Genomic DNA, 20,570 nt, shown 5'->3' on the forward strand with positions numbered 1-20,570 from the left:
TTATCGAAAAGGGACAAACATGGGGAGGTCAAGAATAGTCGGTGACATCTCCACCGTGATGACCAAGAGAAATATCGGCAGCATTCTGACTTCCCGTGATTCGAATGGAAAGGTTCGGCGCCGTGCTGAGTTTCGTCTGCAGTGTGACTGAAGCCGTTACGACCAGACGAACCAGGAAGCACCGTGGAAGAAATCCGAATCAATTAAAAGGAACGGAGAAGTAATAAAGCAACTCAGACGATGTTTAGGACATAGAGGAGATGGACATTTTTGCTGAAGAATTTTTATCAAATCATTGAGCACTTCTATCTTTTTGGGGCTTTTCAAACATACATTTATGGAGATATATATGGAGTTTAAAATGCATGGAATGTATATACTCTGGTGCGCTTTCTTTCAACTCACACTCACAGCTGAAATTGCATCTGGTAAGTCGCTTTTTTACAATATGATTTCCGCAAATTGTTTGGAACTCTGCATATAATGCTCGTCATGCTTCTCCTCTTAGCAAAATCGCTGGAGCAACCCACAGAGCGTCAAGAAAATTAAGTGAATAATGCATTCAGATACAAACATTAATAGCTAAAGATATATAGAAGAAACAAAGCATAAACGAAAATAAATAATAAAAAGATGTTTGCTACAATAAGGTGTAAATGCGTTCAGGTTTGGAGGAATTATTCTCCTTTTCTTTCTTTAATCGTGATTCTAGTCAGCTTGTCACGACCTATTATAAGTAATTGCCGAAGTGAGATGGACGCTCTCTAGCACTGGCGGATCGGGGGGGGGGGGGGGGGGGGAGACACCCGGACCGTGTCCTCCCCCTTTTTGAGAGGCACCGTTGAAATTTGTAATGTAAAAAATGCCGTTGAAATAGAAATGTGCCCAACATTTGAAAGTGAATACCCCCCTTTGTTTGGCTTGTCAATTTTTTTGGTTTACGAAATTTTTGGTTAAAACCCTTTTTTCCCCTCGGGAAAATGTGCCCCCCTTTAAAAAAAATCCTGGATCCACCCGTGTATCTAGCATCAGCTTCGGTTCGGGAAGATATAGAAATCGTCTTGGAAACGATAGCCTAGTCATGCTAGTCATTTTCAAATAATTTTCATCGACGACAAATATTTGCTTGTTTTCTTGCTCCGAGATTTACCACTAGGTATACAGTATAATGTAGCTTTGGTAGCACTTTTGTTCGCCACATTTGTGAAAATCTAAGGCGCACTTGAGCCACAAAGTGAAACATATTTCGCAGTTAAAGCATTATGACCGCTGTGCTAAACATTCATACAATACATGTTTTTATGGCAATAATGTCGTGGTATCAAAAGAGGATAAAACATGACAATAAAATACCGCATTACATGCTAAAATGATAAAAAAAATCATTGCGTGCTGCATACTGAGTTAGATTGATATCGTTAAAATTTTACACAAAAGCTTTGACCTTCGTCTATTTTTCGTGACACCGGGGGTTATTGGAATTAAAGAAACGTGTGAGAGCGGGGAAGAAGAAAAAAAGGAAATTAGAGAGAGGGAGAGGGAGAGAGAGAGAGGGGGTGGCGAGAGAGAGACATGGGAGAAATGAGACCCAGAGATGGAGAGAGAGAGAGAGGGGCGGGGGGGGGGGGGGGGATAGATGTGAAAATGAAAATGTCAAAATGTACATATTGAGTTTGTTAAAGTTTTATAGATCACTGAAAAGACATGTAGTCAACTTTAGTCCTATTCTGGTAAATTACTGCAAGACAGCAATCATGAATTTATTACATATTATATCTAAACTCCTCAAAAAAGTTTGGAAATCTGACTTTGATCGATAATCCCTCCTCGGTTATAGTAAATATCAATGTGTAATTAATATCAATGGATAGAGCACCCAACTTTCTTTAAAATAATACCCTACATGATTATGATTATGGTTCATATGGAGGTGCAGTGGCTTGAAATATGGGGCAAGGTCAAAATTCAAAGCAAAATGACACAATATTGAATGTCACTGTTCTTTTTTCAGTGGTGATGAGTGAGTTTCTCAGCGGTTTCTTTTGTTTTTATGCACCTTAACATCAACATTAACATGGAATCAAACACATCTCTGCACAAGCACTCACATAAAAAACAAACAAACATGCATGGGTATTTCAAACCACGACTCAACCATGTTATCCCACAGAACCATCACTACAGAAGCAGGGGCTTGATGTGAATGAATTCCATCTTTATTGACACAGACAAAGAATCATGTTCTGTATTGACCCTCATGACTATTTCTGCCCGTTTTGCAGCTTTTCAATTCAGACCTCATCCAACACTTTTGAATCCTGCTCTTTCCATGGTGGCATGATCATAACAAGCATGGTATAATATTAAAGAGATTTAAATTATCTTTGAATAATGTTAAATATGTATTGTGTACAATTGGGAGTTGGGAGAAATTAATGGCCAAACACAGATTTCCAAACTTTTTTTTGATGGGTTTATATTACTGGAAACATATTCCAGGTGTACAGTCAAATTGTGATATTACTTGCTTGTGTGGTTTTATTACTGCGTTCAAAATAATACACAATACATGTAAAATATCAACTGTTGTTTCCATATGCAATATACAAAACGATCAATATTATGAACAATACAACCATAATACATAATGAATACGAAATAACAATGAGAGCATCGGGAGACCCCCATCGTAAGCGGTTAAGCTTGACACTGGCGGCCTCATTATGAATAATATATAAATGATATTGATAAACTAAAAGAAAAGATCGTAAAATAATGAAATACATTTGATCCAGTCATCGTCGTCATCCTCCGCCTCATCTTCCTTCTCCTTCACTTCGTCATCGTTGTAACTATAATCATCATCGCAGGTAGATTAAAGTTTCACTTGGTAAACGACCAAAACAAGTAGAACTTATGATTTGCACTAGGGCCGTGTCATCAATGAAAAATTCAAATTAAAGGGCGTCAGATTCATATTTTGTACATGTGTAAAACTGTGACAATTTATTAATTTATTTCACATTAAAAGCCGTACAAATAAAGACAACACATAATGAAAACAGTGCACAAAACAAAAATCAAATAAAAAAAAGATAATGTGGCCCAGGGTAGAAATGGCAAACCTTTTCGAGTCTAGTCCCAGCAGAGTCCGATAGAGGCCAACCACTAGAGCGTATGAGGACGCATTTGGCATTTTTTGTTCATGAAATAGCAACATGCTTAGTTCATCCATCACATTACCACCAATAAATTGTACCCGGGAAACATTACTTCGTTATTATTTTGTAACAAGCATATTTACACTATTTTTTATCACTTACAAATAACCCTTTACAAAGGTTTTTTTTTATTTTTTAAATATATATTGGTTTGGAATTACACATCAAGCAAACGGTTTCATAACTAAAAGGGACGTTTTAAACATAGCAAATCCCCGGTGGTGTGGTTATAATACGCCCTTTTATGAATTGATACCAGTGACTTAAAAATGGCTTTAACTTTGTTCATATACCAATTATTACATCATTTGAATACACTGGCGTGAATAGTGGGGGGGGGGGGGAGGTGGTCATATTGTCCTCGCATCTTTGTGAAAGCGGGGATTAATTTGTACAAAAAATATAGGCATACCCTGTACGATGAGTTACTGACCAATTTGGTGGCGTTTAAACACAGAGGCAAATTAGAACAGCAAGATTTCCCCACACTCTACTATGTAATCCCTTTAAATCACATTGAATTTTAATGTTGATTTCATCCGTTTAAATCACACTAAGTTCATAATAATCTCTACAATAAATATTTCAAACATGAATTTTGTTCAAAATTTTGAATGATGCATAATCTCCCATTATAATCTTAAAGATTATGCAAAATATTTCCTTCTGCAATATCTTCCTTTTAATTTGCATTATGTGCAATTTCCATGTTTTTACAAGTTTATATTGTGGACTGCGATGGCCTCTGATCATTTCACAAAGCAGCCTTAAAGGGGAAGTTCACCCTCACAAAAAGTTTATTGTAAAAATAGCAGAAAAATTAATGAAAAATATTGCCGAAGGTTTGAGAAAAATTCATCAAATAATTAAAAAGTTATTAGAATTTCTATTATTTGAGTTGTGACGTCATATGCGAGCAGCATTCCTACATAGCGAATGGTAAAAAATCAATGAAATGTCATTTTCTCAGAAAATTGAAAATGGTTTTTACTGTAACTTTTGTATATCAATAGACAAATCGTTTCACACCCGATCATGAAAAGAAAACAAAATTAAGTCATCAGGAACCATACAAAATTTTAAATTTATGCATTTTATATTACATAACACATGGGACAGCTGCTCGTTTATGACGTCACAAATCCAAAACTTTGAACTCTAATAACTTTCTTACTCTTTAACGGATTTTCCTCAAACCTTCACCAATATTTTTTACTATTTTTTCTGCTATTTTTACAAGAAAGTTTTCTTCAGGGTGAACTTCCCCTTTAATCCCGATAATATTGATCGCACTTTTTCATTCTCATCTCACCTTCAACCAGTGAGTTGGTGAGCGAATGAGTTTTCATTGAACAATATGGAACGTATAATACTTATTTGCGTTTTTATTTTTTTCATTTCTTCTAAAGTTTAATTTATTGATAATTCATCTTTATCAACCTCTGTAATATATGCACACCATATCAAACGCCTGAAGCAACCTTTTCAAGGCTCGCTCACTACGCTCACTCGCTGCATTTCTACAATAACTACACACCCCCTGAAAGATGATTTTGGTCATCATTCCGATTTCCACTATTGCTCGCTTGCTTCGCTCGCATATTGATATTTACTGTTATTGATTACAATATGGAAAACCCATATAATAGCCATAAAAAAATTCGTGATAGGTCTTTATCTGAAAGATGGTAGTATAATGTACACATTTACAGTATATAAAAGCACCTACGTATACATTGCCCGTGATGTGATTATTTCACACCACCTGAAAAAAAAGGTTTTTGGACACCATTTTGTCTTCCAACTGCTGAAAATTTGCTTGTTCGCATATTGATATTAACTGTATTCCATTCCTTCATATCACAATAAACCAATATAAAAGCAATCTAAAAAAATCTTTATAGGCCTTTATTAAAATGAAAGATGTATTGCTGTATACACTGTCCTTATATTACTCCCGTATACATAACCCTTGGCGTGGGGATGTCCCTAAAATTTGGAATTTTCAGGCCAATATATTGATATCATCCCACACTGCTCGCGCCGGATGTCCGGGTGTACACTAGTTGAATCTAATAATTTGGAAATAGGAGGATGCCCTAAATAATAAAAAAACATATACATACACACATATACATATATATATATATATACATATATATATATATATACATATATATATATATATATATACATATATATATATATATATGTCGATGTTCAATATTAAACGTCACATAGTAAAGAAAAGTAAGCGTACAAGTAATATCATACTGGTCATATTTTCTCAAGTGTGCCACGAATGAATTAACTTAAAAAATTGACAAAATTTAGAAATTTGCTTCCCATGGTATGGCAGATAACACCGTTTTCTTTTCTAGTGTACATGCCTGCATGTCTATTTTAATCAACACGGCGTATTTTGATGCCATGCTGGAAATCATTACTATTTTTTAATTTTTGTATTTTTTAAAAATAAAAACAAGTGCACACCGAGTTACCAAAAAAGCATAAAGCATTTGTATTTATTAAAATGCAGCAGGGGCGTCGATCCTTTTTTCAGATTGGGGGGGCAAAATCATGAATCAATTTTCCAAAAGCGCTCGATCACACAAACACACACATATGCCTATATAATATGTGTACATATATATATATATATACACACACATCCACATACATATATATATATATATATCACCAGCAGATTAATGCGAGCGCGAAGCGCGAGCTGAAAATTTTGATATTTCGATCTGAAAAAAAATTGAGTTTAATGGATGTTTTTAATAGAGAACAAGATGTATATATCCAACAAAAGATTATTGCAAATCGAAGTGGGAGTTCTTTTGAGGTTTAGAACTGAAAGCGGGACCATACTCACCTATTTAATCATGGAAAGTATGGGTTTTTGTTACAAAAATGATGCGAGCGCGAAGCGCGAGCTGAAATTTTTTGATATTCCAATCTGAAAGGTGGACATTTTGAGCACGATTTTAGACGAAGAACGAGTTGTGTATCTCAATCTCGCTTGCTGATTTCTGTGTAACATTACAATCTTATTTTATTTTTAGCACATGCGGAATTATTGGGGGGGGGCAAAATGATATGTTTGCCCCCCCAATATTTTCATTGGTGGGGCGATCGCCCCCCCTGCCCCCCCATAATCGACGCCTCTGAAATGCAGGATAAAAGAGCATTGTTGATTGAATGCCTTGCCCACTAGCATAGGTGCCGGAGATCGAACCGCGGACTTTCCATGTATATCCAGGCGCCTTAGGCCACTCAGCCATGGATCTCAGCCATAATCGATGTTGGTGATTGCATTAGAGTACCCAGCGGGCAGGCCGCTTGCTGATGACCCAGCTCAGTGGCATGCTAAACAATGCCTTCCGAGAGAGTTCTTAGCTGTCTTGCGGTACCCTCATCGAGATATATGACCATTCGGTTAATAGTTTTTTGTGTCAAAGGGGATTGTAATTATGTCGGAAGAGCATCTTTAGAAGTTATTAATTAACTTTAATATCATTAGATAATAAAATGTTATAGGTCATTCATCTGCTAATGAGGCTTTTGAGATGAGTCTTAGAAAAATAAGAAGTGGTTCTTTGCAAAAGTGAGAGAAGCAAAATCTTTTTCAAATCGTCAAAAGGATTATTGTGCAACTAAATAGGTATCGACTAACAACTAGCTATTCAAAAGTGCAAAAGACAAACTAATCACTTTCGAACGTAGTCTTGATGCGGGAATCAAGAGAGCCCCGAATAGTTTTGAAAATGTGATCTTTTAAACATATATGATAATATACAATATCAATGTTATCATCTTTATCAACAGTTATGAAAGAAAGTAATTTGGTTAAACATTTTATCCGTAGAAACATGATAAATATGTGTCTCGAAAGTACATACAAGAGAAAAGCAGTAACAGATGATAATTGCATCATGCAAAACGCATTGGTGAATACTGTTAAAATAATTTAAACAACGCTGTTTACTATTTAAATCGCACCGTAGTTGTCTAAACATTTTAAACAAGTGTTTAAAATCTTAAAAGACAAAGTTTAAGTTCAAATAATTAATTATCAATAATTTAAGAATGGTTGTAAAGATTTTAAACACTTGTTTGAATAGTTTAAACAACTACATAACTGTGTGATTCACATAGTAAGCAGCGTTGTTTAAATCATTTTTAACAGTGAAGATTTTGATGAAAATCCATCAACATTAAAAAAGCTATAATTCTTTGAAGTATTTATTCGTGACGTCATACAGCCACCCATCTATTATGTAATATAAATTCCATATATTCAAAAACGTAAGATAGAACACGATGAATAATAATTCATTTTTTTATAGAGCGGGACATGAAATGACCTGTCTGCACCCCCAGCACAAATAAAATCACTTTCAACTTATTGAGAACATTGCAGTTTCAGAGAATATAACACAACACTACGATATTCTATATGATATAGGCCTATATTTGACCAAACCTTGATCAATATATATTTTTTTGCTTTTATCAAATCGAAGTAATCTTCAGAGTGAACCCCCTTTAATGTTCACTTTCACCGAATTTCCGGTTAAAGTAAATTTTCAAAACAAGGAAGCTTATAACGAACGATATTACTTTCAAAACAATAACATAATATTTTTTTCTATTTTTTTCCCCGATACGGGTTTCCCTATTTTAGTAAGTAAATTTTCAGAATTTAATTAAATTTTGAAAAGTAAATTTTCAAAACAAGGAAGTTTATAACGAACGATATTACTTTCAAAACAATAACATAATATTTTTTTTTTCTATTTTTTTCCCAATACGGGTTTCCCTATTTTATCTTTTTTTCATCAATTGTGAATTAGTCCTTTATCAAAGCATTGTATAGATATAGACTTATTTTTTTAAATTTTATTCACATGTACGATGGCGATGTTATTTGCTGTAATCGCGATTCAGGTCATTGATTAAAAAGAGATTTCGGTTAATCCTATGGATCGAATAATTATATTCTGATAAATGAATATATAACAACACATGATACTATTGAATGCAGTTGGTAGTAAATGTCTAATATACCAGCAAGTCATCCCACACAACCTTTCCGATAAACAATCGGGTGAAGTTGGTTAATTAAGATTAATCTCTCGAAATTTTTTGTTGTAAGTCGTGTCAATGTACGGCCAAAAATACCCCTAACCCAAACAAATTGCAACGAAATGTTTTTTTTTCTACTTGACCTCAGGAATAACATATTACAAATCTACCCAGTTCGTTAAATTAAAGGCCTGAGATATATGATTTTCTTGTCAAAACTATGGTTTTTAAAGGATAAATACAACATTGGGACAAGTTACAAGGTCAGTCAGGAGTCCAGTATGTCCAAATCCAAGATGGCTTCCAAAAATGGCTGCTGTTACTGACAAAATAATTATATGCCAGGGAGTTACGAGTTTGGTGTCTGCAACATGGTTTCAAGCATGTTGGTGCCTACTCTAAACCCATTGGGATTATTTGTTTCATGAGTTTGAAACACCTTTTTTTTTTTTACACAAGATTAAAAGTCACCTTGGATTTTTGAACAAAATGCAAATTTATTGACCATCCTTGTTACGTGTTTCACTGTATCATTTGACCCTTTAAACCACAGTGTAGACCCTAAATCTATTTATCACAAACTGGTATTATATCATCTTTGATCATTTTGACTGATGGGAGTCATTTTAGACGCTAATTTGGAAACACTCTTGGATATTTAGGCAAAAATGACAACTGCATATCATTGTAACCAAGCCAAAAATGTTTTCTGACCCATGGAACCATGAGTGCCGACACCAAAATATTATTCCCGGTGGATATTGAAAAAAACTATGTCCATAACAACAGTAATTTTAGACTCTATTTTTGGAAGCCATCCTTGATTATTTGGACAAACTGGACTACTGGCTGTCCTTGTAACTTGTTCCAAGCTATTTCCAGACCCTTGAAATCATCATGGTTTAGACACCAAAATCATATTCCCTGATATTGTACAAGCTATGTCGTTTTTTACGGTAGCAACACCCATTTTCTTTACTCATTTTTTTGAAGCCATCTTGGATGCATAAACATACCAGATCACAGAATGTCATTGTAGCTTTTCCTGATGTAAACTTGACCTGTAAAACCATTGAGCAGAAACCAAATTAAAGCCACTTAAGTAATAGATAAGTTGTGGATTTTTAGGCTACGGCATCCATTTTGGACGCCATCTTGGATTTTTAAGTAATCTGGAGTGCACTCATTATATTCACGCTAACCTCTATCAAAAATTTTCTTTCCCCCTAATACAGATCACGTAATGAACCGAAATAGGATTTAAGGGTAGATAAAGAATGAGTTTATGTCCATTTTCAGTAAATGGCGACCACCTTCGAAGACATCTTGAAAATAACCACTTTCCCGGATGCCAATTTTGTTAGTCTTAGCACCAGAAACAACAAAACGTATCAGAAACAGTTGGAAAACCTTTTTTTGCACTTTGTTTGGGGGCAATCCAAATATTGATCTGATTATGACTATGCATAGCTCTTAAACTATCGGTTAAATCTCGACAAGAAAAAAAAACCCAAGAAGATATACTAAATTTCGCGCAGACACTTTAAAGATATCTGTAACTGAAAAATCTTATTTTTAATCCCAAAGGAATAAAGTTGGGATGAATGATTCCAGTCACCTGTTTTTTCAATTTTTGAAGCACTAAATTAAAAGTCTTCAGTGGATTTTTTTCAGGGATTATTTTTTTTCACTAACACAGGTGACGAATGGGGCCGTGTAGCTAAGACTTTATATAACATTCAAACCAATAATAATCTTCGTTGTATTCAATCCTCTTTCTTCTTGTTTTCTTGTCGTTTTTGACGAGCAAGAGGAAGAAACAAGTACTGCACGGCATAACTGACTAGTTTGTCCCTTTTTCGGGTAATTTCCCACGCTTATCAAATTATATATAACCTGTTGTTCTTTTTAATCTTCAAACTTCCTATTAAGATGTAACATGATGCATGCCGTCTTAAAAGGGATATCGTCTAACATTTGTCAGTGGTGGCGGCACCATGCATGATATTTAGGGTTTGGCCTAACTGTACTATAATTTTTCACATTTAAATGATATAGTATTATATAGTCAGGCGATTGAGAACTACCCTGTAGACACCCCAGTACATAAATTATAAATGTATACACAAAATAAATTAAGACAGAGTAATTACACCTTTTGACAGGTAAAAGTAAACTTTCCGCAATTTTTGTCGCAACCAGGGTAACTGTCATAAGGTTCCAAATTGAGCGAGTCCAACGGATGCTTTTCACCTCAATCTTTTTTATTTTATTTCTTTAAATAGCTAGGTAGGAATAATAATCAAAAGCATGCAGGATTCTTTTTCATCATTAGAACCCGGGATTAGAACATTATATGAGAAATCATGGGTGTTTGCATAAGTAGTCGACCAAACAAGGGAGAATGATGTATATAGGCCAATGTACTAGTCAATGTCTCCGCTCAGTGGCGGAAGGAGCAAAGGGGAAAAAATAAAAGGGGCCAGATATAGCGTATCCGACAAAATTAATAAAAGTTGGGAGCGAGCGAAGCGAGCGACCAAAAATTGACATTTTTTAATCACATAAATCCAAATTTTCAGAATTTGACTTAATATTCCAAAAATGATATCATATTTCCTCTTCTCTCTATTCCTTTCTCTTTTTTTTTCTTGCTCGTGATTTTTTTAAGGGGGGGGGGGGGGCAAGAGTGCCCATAAAGCCCCCTATCTGTACGCTACTGCGTCAGCCCCTTTTTTCCTAGTCTACTACAAGCAAGAACTTGACACCAGACTGCACAGAACAAGCGTTGTAACTTTGCATCCTTATCCGAAAAATACCCAATACTCATCCCTTACATTTATATCTGAACAAACCAAAAAATCCCATAACAATTTCTAAGTAAAGTATATAAGCTTGGTTTCTATATCAGCAGCTTCACGTGTAGGGCAAGGGGCAATGATGTATACTCTTGTACTTTCCTCACAATGCAGCAAACGTTCTGGACGTGGCATGCATCAACTTCAACCCCGTCTTCGATGCCAGCTCCTCGGCATCGTATTCTGGAATCTTGAATGGGGCTAGTGTCGCCAGCGAAGTGTCCTTCCAGCGATCTGTCGACTTGAGCTCAGGAGCGAGGCAATCGAACTGGTGTCCGCTTGGGGATGCAGCGGCAGGATGCGGGTTGCCTGATGGGTCGACCATTGACGCAATGGGAAGAGTAACTTTTGATTCTTCGGATGACGACAAATTTGGTGTTTACGGATGCCGGGCCGAGAGATACAATTGGACCACCATGACGTCTACTATATTCATCAGAGATGACGGTATAAACAATAAAATTAAAAAAAGAACCCGAAACAACAAAACAAATTAATACAAAAGACAGTAGCCCATCAACTTTTATAATGATGATGATAGATTATGTGTTGCCTAAGCGGTTATAGGAAGTTTTATCATCGTTGATGATCTTTTCTTTTAGGTTACCTTTGATACGCGGGAACTATGACCATGATGACAGCCACAGCAGTTTCTATGCCTATTGCGTACCTACCATGCACGGACAACTATAGTGTTGTCAGTTCCTAACAGATAAACCATGATACAGTTAAAAAATTAATGTATAGCCAACATTTTGGATATAAAATTGATAATGATTTAGCTCTTGGTGGGTTCAGAGTCCACATATTGGAACCACACCTCTTTAACGTTTAATGCCATGATTAAATATATCATTTTCTGCCAGCAAGGTGCTATGATTAATCTATATTCCAGATAATATCTATGATTTGTTAGACACACCATTTTGTTAGAGACTCCATTTAACATTATATTTATCAGGGACTGCTGTTATAGGGTCGTAGCCAGGGGGGGGGGGGGGGCGGGGGTCACTGGGTTCCGCGGAACCCCGCCAACAGCAAAAGAGGAGGGGAATTGTTTATTTTAGCGTTGGGGATGGAAATTCTTAGGGTTTCCAATGACCCCCTCCCCGGACCTCCCCCGTCCACAATGAGTCGTCCAACTGAAATATGTATCCGAAAAGATTCACCTTTTCCTTATTCAGACCCCCCCACACACACATGAATTCCTGGCTACAGCCCTGGCTGCTAGAACAGCTTTCGAAACCGAAGCGGCTACCTCGGATAAATCTAGCGTCATTATTATTGTTATTATTATTACTGTCATTATTAATATCATTATCATTATTGTTATTACTATTATTATCGTTATCATCATCATCATTATTATTATTATCATCATTATTACCACTTGATGTCAATCCAAATCTTCTAATTCTAGCCCATTTTACTCCAAAATACTTCACGGTGAGAGTCAGTCTGGACGAAGAGGTCAGCCTTGTAATGAACCCTGGATCATCCGGCGGAAGTGGCTCATTGACCTGGCACTTGAATCATGAAGATGGACGCCAAAGCGACCAATCCTCCACAGTTTCGTCGAATTCACTTTACATCAGCAGGGCTAAGAAAGAGGACCATGCCGGAATCCACCACTACTTCTATCCAGGCGAACCGGATCGAGGGGGTCTTATGAAGCTCATTGTCAGAGGTGACTGCGCCCCCTCCCCATACGATTAAATGATGGGCCCAGTAACACGAAGGTTAGCGATTAGTCGCCAATGTGAAGGAACAATTTTGATTGGTTCCTATAAAAAAACCAAAATGCGCATGCAACGATGGTCTTGATAGGCCATTTTAGTTAACGATTAATCGCAATCCCTTGTGTTACGGGGCCCAGTGGAACGTTTAATTATTTTACAAGACAATTTCACATATTCATCAGTAAATAAAATGACAATAAAACATAAACAAAACAAAACAAAACAAAAATGAGGAGAAATTCGAAATACAGTTCTATTAGCAAGAATCAACCTCTTATGAGTCAAATTAAAGCGATACTTTAGGTTCTGCAAACAACCTCGTCTAAGATGAAATTCTAATAACCAGTTGGTCCTCCAATGGCCATTTAGTCCATATAACATTTTGGTCTAGCTGGAAAAAGTGTTAATTGTGCAAAATGAAAGAACATTGTGCAAAATAAAAGAACATTGTGGAGCGTTGTGGCCCAGTGGATTAGTGTCCGGACTTTGAAACAGAGGGTCGTGGGATCGAATCCCAGCCATGGCGTAATTTCCTTCAGCAAGAAACTGATCCACAATGTGCTGCACTCAACCCAGGTGAGGTAAATGGGTACCGGTAGGAAGTAATTCCTTAAGAAGCTGTGTGCGCTCTGAACGCCTAGCTTAGCCGGGTAATATAGGAGCTCCTTGAGCCCCTAACAAGGTGACTATGTGCGCAATATAAATACCCTATATTATTATTATTATCATGAAATGGATATTAGACCAAATGGTTCTGAGACGAAATGGTCACAGACTAAGTGGTGATTAGACGAAGTGATGATTGGACCAAATGGTTATTGGACTAAATGGTTTTTAGATGAAATGTCGATGTAGGGAATGGTACTTGACTAAATGAGGTTAGACCATGTGATGAGTGGACGAGTTTGGCAATGGAAGAGTTGGCAATTTACCGAAAAATTTTCTGTCGTCAAAAAGATTCACCTCAGGTTGAATAACCCGTATTTCATATAAAAAATACAAAATAGTGTGTGTGGGTTTGTGTTTGTGTGACATAACCAGCCGTCTCATTTGCTGCCAACCAATATGTGCATACATGTACATGTAAGTAAAACTATGCTAAACCTAATAATTTAATATGGTTTTTAGTTTACATCCAGTTTCGTTGACATTTTTAGTCTTAATATGCTTGCTTGATTTTCTCGATTTAAATAAATCAACCTGTTGGTGGGGTGAACTAGCTCACTCTTTTTAAAGAATTCCTTTTTGATACCAGGATGTCTTGATAACCATTGGGGACCCGAGTGTCAGTACACCTGTCCTACATGTTACAACGGTGGAGTCTGCGATGATGTTAGAGGACGTTGCATTTGCCCACCCGGTTTCACCGGTGACCAATGTCAGACTGGTAAGTATAGAAACGGCCGTCATGAGAAATGCAACTCCGAGCAATTCTGCGGAACACTTTTTTTGACAAATGGAAAATGGAATCATGGGACCTTTGTATGTTGGTTAAAGTGATAAATATCAATTATGATAACTAAGTAAGCTATATGTCCATGAACTGTGTAAAACCTTCGAACTCTACTTTTGTGTTTTGAAGGGTAATCTAACCCGTTTATGGAAAGTTGTTTGTTTATATAAATGAGGAAACCCAGAAAAGAAGTTGAGTGAAAGAAAATTGACATAAAATCTATTTCAGATTTCATTTCGAACAATAAAATTAGGCCCCATGGATTATTCTTTAATGGGGCATCTAAATGTTAAAATAATTCTACAAAGTTACTTAATGTTGTCTCATACCGAAACATGATATTCTGTAATTCCTTCTGCCTGGTAGAAAGTTTGGAAATATGACAGTTCCTATTGTAGGTTTTATTCATTCATGCATGGTAATGTCTGTTTAAATTTTATCCAGCGTGTGATCAGGGCAAGTTTGGTCAGGGCTGTTTAGGGTCTTGCGAAGCCATTGGAGCTGGTCGAAATGACTGCAGCGGTGCCGTTTTCTGCCTTCCCGATCCCTACGGATGCTCGTGTGCTGCTGGGTGGATGGGGTTGAATTGTAACCAAGGTAAGCAGTAAAGGAGATATTATATATGTTAGTACGTTATAATTGTGTATAATTGTTACTTTCAACTCAATAGTGTCATGGTTAAAATTGTACCGTGTAATTTCCATACACCACCGTGTGATCCCCTAGTTAAAACACCTCGGTTCGTACAGCCTATACAGTGCTAATTTAGTACTTAATGTCCTTGTATAGTCACTGCACTTTGAATGCTGATTTTCAAATTCAAATTTGAATTTGAATGACTAAATCGGCACTCAAACTGCAGTTAATATAAAATAAGCACTTCATTTTTGTAAGAGTGTAATACTAGCATGAAGTATATGGCAACTGTTGTTTTACTATTTGTTCTACTTTCTTTATATCTCTTCAAAGCCTGTCCTAGTGGAACTTACGGAGCAGGATGTACAGAGACTTGTCACTGCAACTCATCCGAACCTTGTGACCCCATCACGGGGGCATGCTCCAATGGGTGCGATGATGGCTGGACTGGCGACCAATGCCAAGGTAAAAAAGAAGGCCATAACAATAATTACAATATGACTTTCATCTATATACAGTGCGTATCAAAAAAAGTTTACACTCTGAAAAAGCCCTGGGAATTAAAAAAATATACATGTGGGTATTTTTTTCACATATAATCTTGGGTTTGGGTCTCATCTATCCAATGAAAGTAAAAGTTTTGACAAAATGTCAAACTTGAGTGAGCACTGTCCATTTTTGTAAAGCTCGCAGAAATCTGTTTGCGCAGAAATGCTCGTTTTCACGCTGTGTCAAGGTGAAAGGGCGAAATCAAACTTACCCTGCGAAACATTTCTCATACATTTCCCTTGCACTTTAAGTCAATTTAAATAAAATGGATACATTCAAGCATTTTGTAACAATTTTTCCACCCAAATTGAAATTTCAACACTTAGTAAGCACAATCTTTACCCATTTGTGCCAGCTGGATCTGAGGACGTAATTGAATCTGAACAAAAATTTATATCAGACATCTCCAGCATTTTTTCACTAAGTTTTTATCATTTAAAGTGGGTTTATATTTCATTTTTCATTTAATACTTGTTTCTCCACACTTTTTCCAAGCTTGACAATGATTAACAAAATAAAAATCAAGCCTAAACCATTTCGTGTAAATCACAGCTCAGTGTAAAGCAAATATCGTCACGATGGCCTCGGTGTGTCGGGGAGTGGGGTGGGGCGCAATGCACTCTTCAAAGTGTTTTGGGCAAGGAAACGGGTTATAAAAGGTAGAAGATATCTTGAATTCAATTTACTAGCTAAATTTCATGTGTTTTTCGTGATTAAGGTCTATTTTTATTCACATATTAACAATTTTAAAGTTCTGCGCAAATCATTTTTTCACTAACTTTTTAAAAGTAAGTGGTGCCCACTCAAGCGGAAATATTTTTCGACAGTTATATCGTCATTAGTTTAAATGGATCGGTATCAATGTTAAAATGTGGAAAAATCTTCACGATATTACAAATATATAATTTAACAGGATTTTTTTCTAAGTGTAAACTTTTTTTGATACGCATAAATAAAACATGAAAACTGAAGATGTATTGAAAAACAGGTTAATTATCTGTTCCGACTTTGTGAATTTAGGAGGCGTTGTGGTCAAGTGGATATGACTTTCGCCTTTCAATATGTAAGACGTGGGTTCGATTCCCAGCCGTGGCGCGTTTTCCTTCAGCAAGAAATTTACCCGCATTATGCTGCACTCAACCCAGGTGGGGTGAATGGGTACCCAATCGGAAGAAATTCCTTAAATGTTTCAGCCCATATATCATGTATATGGCAGCACGATAAAAGCCGGGGTAATAATAGCAGCACTTTTATCTACAGGGAAAAAGCGCTTAATAAATCCACCTATTATAATTTGTATTGTTGTCATTATTAGTATATTATCATTAAATCAAGTGCTACAATTATGATCTTGTATGTGCGCTTTAATATTTAATGTCGCCAGTTATGATGAATAGAAACAGGCAATCCGTAACATATTCTTAAGCCATTATCACCACCTGTTGCAGCTAGGTTGTAGCCAATCAGATTACTATTATTATATATAAAAATATATATTTTTTTCTATTCTAGTCACTGTTCTGGACATTACATCTGTGCTGCGACAAGGAGGCGTACACGATGCCCCGGGTGGTACCAATTTCGTCGGCATATTCATGATCGGTGACACTTCAATTACTGAAGACCCCTCCTTGAGATATCACATTGGCCGAGAAGTTGATACTGGACCCGGAGAGACTGGCCATGGGGCATACTTTATAGTTGATGGTGAAGAGCAGACACAGGACTTGCAAGAGACGGGCCTGCCTCCGGGAACAAGCATTGGCAGAAATACAAATCAATTGCAACATTCACTAAGAGCTGTGTTTGATAAGACAAATGGAGGGGATGCAAGAGTTGGTGCCTATCAAATGTCTGTTGATTACAAAGGATGGACAGAGAGAAACATCTTGCTGAACGAGTATCGTGGCGGTATGGTTACTATTATTATTATTTTTTAATTTTGGGGTTAACCCCGTCATTCCCATCCCTGAACAGGAAAGTGGGAGTTATTTCCCTGCCATGAGTGGGTAAACCGTACAGCCCACAAGCATGAGAAGGGAAGATGAGCCAAAAGGGCTACATTGGCCATGCAGGGCCGTGCATCCAAAAGCTAGACTCCATGATGATGACATAGGCCAATGCTTCCATGAACTGCAAGTACGCAATCTGGACCTAGTTCCAGGTGTCCATCTCATAAAGGACTTGCAACTCTTGAAACGATGCCATTATGGAAACTGGCAAAATTGAATCAACGGCAAATCACACTTAATGTTTCCATGGTAGTTGCCATAATTGCAAAGTTACCATATTTGTATTTTTATTATTAAATGAATCCTTTATCTATTTTTGCAGAGTAGGCTGGCATTCCCGTCAAGTGGACGTGGAGTAACCTATTACTCATAGGTCCATACCTAACTTTATTCTTGTCTACCTTGCGGTGTTTATTCTTGGTTGTACCCGATTATTAACGAAAAAATGATAAGTAACGATGCGGCAAGAGTATCATGTATCAGATCATTTTTCAGCTAATAATTTTATCAATTAACGGGAATGGTGTCAAGTTTCACGTTTCAAGTTTGCTGTTTGTGGAAATATTCTCGTTTACGCTTTGGGCTTGAAAAGCATATCATTTCTCTCTAGCCGGAGTGTACATTCAGGCTGGACAAGAATGAACTATATTTAACAAAATGATATATAACACAAAACAGTAGAGTAATGGTTTGTGGTTATTTCAACATTTTCACTGTCATAATACACACACACACAAAAAAAAAACTAAAGCACGTTATCAAAATTCTTATGATATCATATCAGATTCCAATTCAGAAGTTTGGCCCGAGAAATTATCGAGTACGACGGGAGTTGGCGAGACCGTAACTCTTGCGGTATCAACGAACACGTCTGTGAACGCTTCTTCTTTGAGATGGCGAATCAATGGAGGTAGTGTACGTACGGAATGGAATGGATTGTCGTCAGTGACGATCAAAGATGTTAGGAAATCAGATGAAGGAGTATATGAGTGTTACGTCCAGAATAACAGGGAGAGTGGAAATCATGCCATTATTAAGCTCATTGTCAGAAGTAAGTAAATGAATATATGCTATGGGAAATAAGGTCATATCGCACTTGCAAATGAAATATACCTACAATGTCATAATGTACATTTTAAATCATTATGTATGTCCCTTCTGAAAGAGCCACGGTGTGGAATGATGGTTGAAGGTAGGCAATTTCCACCAATATTCATCAGTATTCAGAAGTATGTTTTCTGGATATGGAATTGTATTGGATAAGGTGTTCCATAATACATTTTATTTGTAACTTATTTTCAATCCAAAATTAAATAAAAATGCAAAATCTGTCAATAGCACAAACATGACAAAGACACAATTATGTGTGGTTTCTATTATACCACTGCAATTTAAAAAAAATAACTTTTGCATCGTATGACGTTGAACAGGGCCTACCTATTTTAAGAGTCAACATTATTTTTGGACCAGCCTAGCAGAATGGGTAATTGAGCATATTGTGATTTAGTTTGAGTCACGTTATAATATTCATGAAAGTTCGGATGAATATGTCTGCAGTGTAAAAACTGGGGTGTTGAAACTGACACCAGTTGATGTTGCAATAGAGGACCATACCCTGAAGTGTTGAAATTACACCCTAGAAACACAAGGGGACCGCATCCTGAAGTGTTTAAATATCACTCCCCAAAGAATGAAAATAACACTTAAGGACCTCACCCTAAAGTGTTTAATGATATTTCACCCTAGAGATTGATCATAACACCAGAGGACCGCACCCTGAAGTGTTTAATGATACACCCTAAAAATTGAGCTTAACACTATAGGACCACATACTGAAGTGTTTAAATATCACTCCCCAGAGAATGAAAATAGCACTAGAGGATCACATCCTGAGGTGTTTAATGATATCACACCCCAAATATGGAAATAACACTAGAGGACCGAACCCTGAGGTGTTTAATGATATCACACACCAAAGAATGAAAATAACACTAGAGGACCACACCCTGAATTATTTAATGATATCACGCCCCAAATAATGAAAACGACACTAGAGGACCACACACTGAAGTGTTTTATGATACAGTACAACGCCCTAGAGAATGAAAATAACAATGAATGAAAATAAGAGTGTAAAAGTAACAATCAAACTGTTGTGGTAATAATTACTGGTGTTGAGACAGCACCAAAAAAAAATAACACAGGGATAGATGAAGTCCTCTATATTCACCAATCGACAACAACATGCTGGTAACCCCTTGGTTGCAGTCAACAAATATTCCGATTCTAGACCATTCATGGACATCCTCTCTTCCTTTTTCTTTCAATCTTATGTTCCGCTTTAGGATGCCCATCTTCTAAATATGGTTTCAATTGCTCACAGAACTGTCCTGTGTGTTATGGTGGTGGTATATGCCATGACATCACTGGGGAATGTGTATGCCGATCAGGATTCCAAGGAGTTAACTGCGAAACACGTAAGTATATTATATGATAATTGTACCATCGAGCTTCATTTCATTTCAAATAAACATTTATTTTCCTCCATTTTACAAAATTTCTTCATTTTTGTTAACAAGAATTCACATGAAATCAATTTCCATAAAGAATATAAACATACATAACTTATATGTGTACAGAGGAAGGCGTAGGTCCCTAGAAGCACATGCTTGAGACGGGATACGCCTGTGGACAAATATATGCAATACAGAAAATACAATACAAAGATTAGAAGGGCTAGGAAAAGAGAAGAGAAGAAGGGATGATGGTTCCTACCTCTCTTTTCAACTGTTTGATAAAAAAACTCACCTGTGTGTTTTTTCTTCATCAAAACTTATGCACACTTCAATACATTCATGTAAATCGCGGTCATCTTGAGAAATGAATTTGATTGCATAGTTGAAAAGTTAGGCCCTTTGTGTCTTGCATTGAAGTGTTGCCTGTATTTCTTGAATTTGGTCTCAAAAGCTGCGCGCGAATTCAATGATGGTCATATAATTTTGCGGAGT

The 20,570-nt window shown here is 36.6% G+C and overlaps 1 protein-coding gene across 2 annotated transcripts in view; it reads left to right on the forward strand.

The window, feature by feature from the left end:
* The first annotated feature begins 206 nt into the window (after positions 1-206).
* Positions 207-20,570, forward strand: part of LOC121423731 (receptor-type tyrosine-protein phosphatase kappa-like) — a 79,810-nt gene continuing 59,446 nt past the window's right edge. For both annotated transcript variants that reach the window (XM_041619189.1, XM_041619188.1), the window contains exons 1-9: positions 207-428; positions 11,288-11,620; positions 12,594-12,860; positions 14,168-14,299; positions 14,810-14,962; positions 15,335-15,466; positions 17,063-17,461; positions 18,347-18,613; positions 19,908-20,039. In XM_041619189.1, the coding sequence (XP_041475123.1) occupies positions 338-428; positions 11,288-11,620; positions 12,594-12,860; positions 14,168-14,299; positions 14,810-14,962; positions 15,335-15,466; positions 17,063-17,461; positions 18,347-18,613; positions 19,908-20,039 (1,906 nt within the window). In that variant the 5' untranslated portion in view covers positions 207-337. The remainder of the gene's footprint in view (positions 429-11,287; positions 11,621-12,593; positions 12,861-14,167; positions 14,300-14,809; positions 14,963-15,334; positions 15,467-17,062; positions 17,462-18,346; positions 18,614-19,907; positions 20,040-20,570) is intronic.

Source organism: Lytechinus variegatus, chromosome 11 (genome assembly GCF_018143015.1).
Source record: "Lytechinus variegatus isolate NC3 chromosome 11, Lvar_3.0, whole genome shotgun sequence".
NCBI classification, from domain to species: domain Eukaryota; kingdom Metazoa; phylum Echinodermata; class Echinoidea; order Temnopleuroida; family Toxopneustidae; genus Lytechinus; species Lytechinus variegatus.